The sequence below is a fragment of the Pavona decussata genome, unplaced genomic scaffold (assembly GCF_977016875.1).
Source record: "Pavona decussata unplaced genomic scaffold, jaPavDecu1.1 SCAFFOLD_94, whole genome shotgun sequence".
NCBI lineage: Eukaryota > Metazoa > Cnidaria > Anthozoa > Scleractinia > Agariciidae > Pavona > Pavona decussata.
The window spans coordinates 1,557,569-1,565,844 of record NW_028145511.1 but is presented as its reverse complement, the minus strand read 5'-3'; the positions used below and the strand labels follow the sequence as shown (position 1 = coordinate 1,565,844).

The 8,276-nt window shown below is 39.3% G+C and overlaps 1 protein-coding gene across 1 annotated transcript; it reads left to right on the top strand.

Annotated features, from left to right (window-relative positions):
- The first annotated feature begins 33 nt into the window (after positions 1-33).
- LOC146473313 (N-acetylglucosamine-1-phosphotransferase subunits alpha/beta-like) lies at positions 34-7,703 on the top strand. The gene is made up of 3 exons (XM_085118538.1): positions 34-2,624; positions 4,077-4,830; positions 5,417-7,703. The coding sequence occupies exons 1-3, from the start codon at positions 135-137 to the stop codon at positions 6,121-6,123; spliced, it is 3,951 nt and encodes a 1,316-aa protein (XP_084974664.1). The 5' UTR covers positions 34-134; the 3' UTR covers positions 6,124-7,703.
- The last annotated feature ends 573 nt before the right edge of the window (positions 7,704-8,276 follow it).

Here is an 8,276-nt window from a genome sequence, read left to right as displayed (position 1 = left end):
AGCGATAGAATCACGTGCTGTTCAGTGGTCATTCCCCTGGTAATCATATGACAACGAACATGGCGGCTTGCCGGTGCATGGGGAAATGGCAAATTAAGCATTTAAAAACGAGAATCTAACTGCAAACCATCGCAATGAAAAGGGCCTTATGCCAAACTATGTGGAAACTTGTCCAGAGACAGACTTACACTTGTTTGTCGTCGCGATACGGAATTGGACTATGCATCGGTGGCCTGTTGTTGACTTTGATTTCTGCTTTGCAATTTGGAGAAGTTGTTCTCGAATGGAGCACGCAGAAGTATGCGGTCACATTTAACACATACCATGATAACATCCTGGGGAATTCATACCAGAACAGGCTCTGTCTTCCAATACCGATTGACATTGTGTACACCTGGGTAAACGGAAGCGATCCAAAGTTGCTGGCAGATTTGGAAAAACTCAAGCTGGAAATTGAACTAGAACAGAATCGAACTACTTTGAAAGAAATAGAACGGCTTAAAACTGAAACCAACGCTACTAATGAAGAAATTGCTGAGCTACTTTTGAAGAAAGCGTTAAAGAAAGAGAACAAAGCTAAGGGAGAAGCGCGTCAAGCTGGAAAAACTAATGATCAAATAGGAGATTCTCGCTGTCCTTTTACTAATTGTGTTTCGGCGTTTAGCGTGATTGTCGAGGATGGTCTCCCAGGTGATTTTGAGCTATCAAAAGTACGCGAAATGGATGCATCGTTCGCCAAAGCAACCAGCTTTTACAACGTGACTTCGTCTGGTACAGCAAAAGAGCGAGTCAGTGTAATTCAATTCCCGGGCAAAAGCGAGACTAATGAGGCATTAAAGGTGAAAATCAGGTGGCAAGATAAAAGCCTTCGAAGTAAGGAAGGTTATTTCACAAGCGACGGAACCAGACCGTCTGCAGTGAACAGGGAAACAGAAATAATGATTTTGGATCTGAAGGGTGCTAATGAAGTGGAAAAAGTTAAGAAAGATTTAAAAGATCGTTTTGCAGACAAACTCGTGAATTTAGCTTTTCACGCAGAGAAACTTATTGGCGTGGCTTACTTCTCAGACAAGACATCGGCCTCTTCTGCATTGAGTTTGAGCTTGACAGTTAATGGAAAGTCTCTGAAATTAACACCTGCCTTGTTAATATGGGCGCCATTTCATTCCATTCTCACTGCCAGTGATGGTTCACAAGAAGATGCTGATATTTCAGCAAGCCGCTTTGCTGATAATGAGGAATTAAAATACTCTCTCCGTTCTGTTGAAAAGCATGCACCGTGGGTTAGGAATATTTTTATAGTTACAAATGGCCAGATACCCTCTTGGCTTAACTTGGACAATCCTCGCCTTAAAATAGTCACGCATGAAGAGCTCTTTCTTAACAACAGTCACCTCCCAACGTTCAGCTCACCTGCTATAGAATCTCATATTCACAAAATTCCAGGCTTATCCCAGAAGTTTATCTATCTAAATGATGATGTCATGTTTGCTGATAACGTATGGCCAGATGACTTCTATACCCATGCAAATGGGCAAAAAATCTACTTAACATGGCCTGTCCCAAACTGTAACGAGGGCTGCCCATCCTCCTGGGTGAATGACAAGTACTGCGATAAAGCTTGTAATGTATCAGAATGTGACTGGGATGGCGGTGACTGCATTGGTGTCAAACAGAAGACTCAGTATAATTATCAAGGATGGCAGAGTCAGCACTCGGGTTTGCGAATACAGTTTTGTTCACCAGGTTGTGCAGACACTTGGGTAGGTGATCGTTATTGCGATGTCGCTTGTAACGTTGCTCAGTGCGGTTTTGATGCTGGAGATTGTGGAATTGCTCAGTTCCATGAATTATATCACATAGACATTGATCAAAACACTCATGAAGTCCGCTTACCTCAAGGTGTATTAGTGCTGTATTTTAACCTTTCAAAGGTATTTGGTGAAGGGAAGGTCACTTCTGGAGAGTATTCAGAAACGCATTGTGTGCGGTCTGCTACGGTGGCTCAGAAATATAAAGTGTTTACCCTCACTTTGCGCGGTAACTGTACTTCATCAGGTGTCAGTGTAAAGATTGAAGGTTTTAGCAACAAGAATGAAACAACCAAGGCAGTTGTCACTTTCAACATGACTATTGACACAACAGCTGTCGCACAAAACAAGTCAGTTCCAATAGCAACTCCAGCACCCATCAAAGTGGTGACATCAAAAGCACCATCAACACCATCTGTAATCACACCAAAACTCCGTACACCCAGCACTGTCTATCCAATCAGAATTCAGAATGCCAAACAAGCAATCAATTATTGGGTTGTCGCTAATGAGTCTGTTCGTAAACCCACCTGGCCACCATTAGCCGACAAAGAATATAAAATACCATGGCTTTCAAATGATACTGTTTTACCAGAACATGTTCAAAATCTGCTATCAAGTGTAGAGAAGGAGTACCAGGATGGGGACCTAACAGAGAAAGGTTATGCAAGAAGGAAGGCAAAGATTTTGCACGACTTTCTGAATGTAGCTGCAACTGAACCAGCTCCAGTACCAGTTGCTATGTTGGCGTCACCATTACCTGATGCACATGAAAAGCCAACTGTTCCTGCAAAGTTACATGTCAACCAAATGGTGAGTAGTGGGATATGTTCATCTATTATTCAAGACTTTATCTGGGTGATACTGTACATAGCTATGAACCCAACACTGTGTTTTCCACTCGACAAGGGTGAGGGTGGGGAGGGTGCCTCAGGGTTCAACCCCTCACCTCTCATATACCAGCTTTTACTGAAATAGTACCCCCACACCACACCCCTGCTACGTACATAAAACAAAAAGAATTGTGCCCCTTTTGTATACCTGAAAGATATGCCAAAGATGGAAGAGTATTGTCTCCTTCATTGGTGCTAAGCATAATCTTGGCACTGTTATTTCTGTCAGAAATTCTGTGCAGTACCCCTTCTAATACTTCAGGATTCAATTTTATTGCTACCTTTTATTGTTCATAGTCTATTTTTGGCAACCCTTTCAAATACCAAAATTTTACTTCCCCTTTTTTGATGAGTGGGTGTCTTATGACCATCAGTCGTAGGTCGTGTCTGTGATCATTAGGCAAGTCAGTGCAAGACTTGCATCATTTGTGATAAGATATAGCACTACTGGATAAATGAACCTAAAGGGTTTGCTTTCCATTAGATTTCAAATAAATGTGGAATTTAGGGAAGTTGTCATAACTTTTGTCCTTGGACAGAACCCAGTGAACCACAAAAAAGATGATGGTCTCTTTTTACCTCCCATCCCCCACCCTTGATAATGGCATTTAACAAAGGTACAAATACGAAAAAGATTCAAACCTTCTCGTCCTGTCCTCTATAATTTTCAAGTTTCAAAACCAAAAATAATTTTCAGTAAGTAAGGTGCATCTGATTGGTGTGTAACCTCCCCTACCCTCCCCCCCCCCCCCTCCACCTACCCCTAAACAAGATGGGTCCTCCATTGTATGCACTTCTTATGCCCTTAGCAGGGTCTGAAATTGCGCTTTCCTGGTCGCCAATGCGACTAAAAATTTTTGCACTGGTGACCAGAATTTCACAACTGGTCGCCAACGGGCGATTGACTATTTCATGCCACGATCATTATACAAACAATAACTTTGATTTTCAGCCAAATCGATTAAAATAAAATTCAAAGCCGCCCGCCAATTGGTGACTTACTTTTTACCTTTCCGCTGATTTTGAAGTATAAAACCAATTTTTCTGTTGTTAATTAAATCTACCACAACGCTTCACAGCTACGATCAGCGTGTTTGTATTTAATCTTATTCGTTAGCAGAAAAATCACCATTGCGGCCCCAAATGCGTTCTCTGCGTTCTGATTCTTAAAAGAAAAATTGGCAACCAAAAAGTTTGGTTTGCGTTTTACTGTGAAGGAAAAATGTTATTGACACTTTTTGGCGACCACATTTTTCCACATGGCGACTGAAAAAAAATATTCAGTCGCCAGTTGGCGCCTGCCTAAAAAAGTTAACTTCGGATCCTGCCTTACATGTACCTTGTTTTACTGATTTGATATTTTAAACTCTAGGATGAAATAACTGATACAGAAGCAGCTGGTGAACATTCTAAAAGCTCCGAGGCTGCAGAGAAGAAATCTCATCAAAGAAAACTGTTGTCAATGGAAACACCAGAGATAGGCAATGTTTTTTCTATGGACAACAAAATGCAAGGATACAACAATGCAAACCTCAAGGCAACATTTCAAGTTGGCAGATTTGATGATTTAAACCAGGGAGCAGTTTCAATGGATGACATCTTTCTAGCTGACTGGATTGCTAACACTAAACAGAAACAATTATCATTTAAACAAGACCAATCAGAGAGCCTCAAGCAGTGGAGAAGTCGCTATGGTGACTGGAAACCTCAAACCCATCAAAGCACAACAAGTTCTCTACCTTGGGAGAGGCGTGGAACATTTGAACAACTTCAGAAATCCAGAGAAAGAAGGAAACATGCACAGGAATTTGAAAATTACCATGCTCCAAGCAGAAAATTGATGGACACTTTTGCAGATTCACTGCTTCATGTGCATCGGATCTATAACCGCAAGTTTGGATACATGGGACGAAAAGTTCCTGCCCATATGCCTCACATGATTGATGTGAAGGTTATGGAGGAGTTGCAAGCCCTCTTGCCTGATGAATTTGACCAAACATCCTCACACAAGCTTCGCAGCTCAGACGACATGCAATTTGCATTCTCGTACTTCTATTTTGTGGTTGGACAGAAGAAATCTCCTAATGTGACTGAGTTCTTTGCAGAAGTGGATGCAGACCATTCTGGTGCGTTGATAAGCTTGTCATTTTAACTATAGTGGTTGTCAGGCAAAAGAAACCAAGAAAATGATAAATTTTTGCAGTCTCTTAGAAATGAGTTTTCGCGCTCTACATTCTAGAGACGGAATGTTCTGGTAATATTGTAGGGTCAGGGATAGTGGAGGGTTGGGGTAGGGGGGGGGGGGGAGGTGGTATTGAACTCAATTGCCACAGCCCCAGTCTCTTTTCTCAAGTCTCTTTGAATGGGATTTAACACCATACTTGAGAAATCCCTATAAAAAAGGGGGATGGGATGGTTGCTAGTAAATGGAAGAATGTAATAACTTATATTTTGCAATATTTGAGAGTTTGAGGTACTTTCACTACATCCTACAAGTCGCTGGGTCAGGCTTGGCATCACAAGTGGGTTCAAAGTTTATGGCTGGGTTTTGTCCTGACTTAGCAGGATTTATCTTATTCATCCACTGGTTCCCTCCTCAGCTAAATCAACATAATATTAGAATTTATACTTATGGCTAGGAGACTGTTAATTAAGCATATTCACTTTTTGTAAACAACATGTATTTTACTTATTTTTTTTTTACATTTTTAGGAGTATTGTCAGATCGAGAGCTGCGCACTCTAGCAACACGACTTTACACGTTACCACTGGATCTGAACGACCTGAATTCTCTCGAGCGAACACTTTTGAAGTGTGCAAACAGATCCATGCCAGAGACAAATGCATCATATTCAAATCAGAGGACAATGTTACTGCCATCAGTTTCAGAGGAATTCCTTAAAAACTGCGATCCCTTGATACAGATGTTGAATGAATCATACAAGAGTGTCACAAAATACAAGTTTGAAACTCTTGGTGACGACGATGTTGCATTTCACATGATCCGTGATAATGCGTCTGCTGTGCTACAGCAGTTAGATGCCATAAGGGGGAAGAAAAAGAAATTTGTCTGCTTGAATGATAACATAGATCACTCAAAGAAGGACGCTGAACTTATCAAGGCCCTACTAGTGGACTTCTACCAATCTCTATTTCCAATTCCATCACAGTTTGAGTTACCACAGGAGTACAGAAACAGATTTCTTCGCGTGAGTGAGCTGGAAGAATGGTTGAAAGAGAGAGAGACTGTTAAATTCTGGACGAACATTTTCGTAGCAGTTTTAATTGTTGCTGCAATTTTTACAATTTTTCCTGATCTTTTTCTATGGTTGATTAATGCACTGTGTCCCTTGAGAAGACTTTTCTCCCTTTTTCAACGAAATAGTTCATCAAGCACTTCACGCCTCATGACTGTTTAGGAATTTTACAATTTATACAGCTATAAATAATATTAACATTAGGCTAATAAATAAATACAAATTGACATAAATTTTAGAACTATACAGTGATATAATTTCCACTGCTAGTAGCATCTTTAGATATGAGATTAATAATTCAGTATACATGATTGTTTCAAAATCCAGAATAAAACATCATTTCCAGCTGTTTCTTTATCTGCAAATTATGCATATATGCATTCTGATGTGATACTTTTGCCTTAAAATCCAAATTTCTCTAAATAATTTAGCCCTGATTTCATGCAGGCAGCTTACATAATATTATATTTCAGCCTTAAGGCCTGAATTTGATGAATTAGCTGATGCCATATATTTAAAACTCAAGCAAAAGAGAAAAGAAATATTCAGACCTTTTCATAAATGGTGGCCGATTTACATGTATTATTCTTTTCAATATATGTTAATTAGCCCTACTAACCTCATTTCAGAGTAAAAATTCTTTTGAATTTTGCACATGCTGATGAGGCTAGTAAGGCTAATTTTCATGAAAACAAAAGAATAATTTATTGGCCGCCATTTTACCCTGCGAGCAGAGTACCGCCATTTATGAAAAAGGTCTTTTCTTCACTTGAGTTTGTTTGCTTTTTAGAAAAATGCACAAGCTAAAAAAGTCATCAAATTTAGGCTTTACAGGAAAAAATATAGAACTACCTTTCTAACATGATAATCAGACATGATTTGGAAATACATGAGACAAGAAATATAAGTGATAGAAACCGACGCTTCGGTGCATCTTGCACCATTATCAAGGTTACATGATATGATAAAAAGGCGGTTTGTGAATAGGCTAAGTTGAAAGTGAATTTGCATAGAAAAGTGCCAAGCTAATTACATGAATTCATTGAACCAGTACTGAATGTACAGTCTGATTCTCTTTGTGCTAAAGTATTCATGTAATTAGCTTGGTAGTTTTCTATGCAAATTCGCTTTCAACTTAGCCTATTCACAAACCGCCTTTTTTATCATTATGTAACCTTGATAATGGCGCAAGATGTACTGAAATGTCGGTTTCTATCACTTATATTATTTTCTTGTCTCGTAATCAGAGATATATTTAAAAATTTTGGATTTTGCCTCGCAATTAAATTGTCATGATTTGACCCAATATGCCATTTTCCACCAAGCCCAGTTAATTCCAGCCAAATGTCTCTGTCCTATGTTAAAACACTTAATTTATTTATTATAAGTCTTTTTGGGCAACATTTAAAAATATTGTTAATTACTGGAAACATTTCCAAGACTTCAACTTCCCGGTTAAACTTACACCAAGGTTGTAATTTAGTTTGGTTTTGGTTATAAGTACAAATTCTGTATTTTTCATGATGATACATCTCCATCATGTCATCACACATGGGATATGTTGAATAAGAAAAGCAACATTACAATTCTTGTAAGAATCCTATTGCCTCCTGATAAGAGCTCTGTCAAAAGTTGATATTAAATATTAATTTTTGATTGCTTTAGCAAATTTGTTAGCATGTTATAAATTTTCAAAACTAAGTTGGAAGATACCATTAACTAATAAAACATTTGCGATTGTTTTTTGTTTAACTGAACTGAACTGAGATTTGCCTTCCCCACATACATTTGTAGTCATAAACCAAACAAAAATACTTCTTTATTAGTGGGCACCATCCTCAAGGTTACTTTAGAATCCCTAGTCTGCGTAGCTGGCGGTTTTTATGGGAAAACGATATGCGAAGCGGCGGGGAAACGCGGCGAAGACTGTCGCGGTTCTCTCCCCATTTCACTCGCAGCTGCACCACTCGTTTTGGCCTGGCTTTCCCGCCCACCAAAGCCGCCAGCTACGCAGGCTATAGAATCCCCCAATTACAGATACGAGACGAAGCACCAGAGGGGTAGGGTCAGAAATGTTTGGTTTATCATTAACTTATTGGTGATGAGGTTGTCCAATAAATAAAGGGATGATGAGTAACCCTCTAACGTTGAATTTTGGGCTGAGTTTTCATTTTGCTCACAAGTGTTGGGAGTTTTTTTTTATGTGGCTTTCAATTTTGTCAGGGAACATTGCCCTTTTTTTTCCCCACTAGTTTACAATTTAGTTTTCGAGAAAATGAGGCCAAAACATCGAGTCAGCGAAATTCAACAGACAG

Bases quoted from the DNA above. Each gene is read 5' to 3' on its own strand.
- LOC146473313 (XM_085118538.1), top strand. From the start codon at position 135: ATGAAAAGGGCCTTATGCCAAACTATGTGGAAACTTGTCCAGAGACAG. The intron at 2,625-4,076 runs GTGAGTAGTGGG...TTTAAACTCTAG, and splicing joins AGTTACATGTCAACCAAATG to GATGAAATAACTGATACAGA. The intron at 4,831-5,416 runs GTGCGTTGATAA...TTACATTTTTAG, and splicing joins AGTGGATGCAGACCATTCTG to GAGTATTGTCAGATCGAGAG.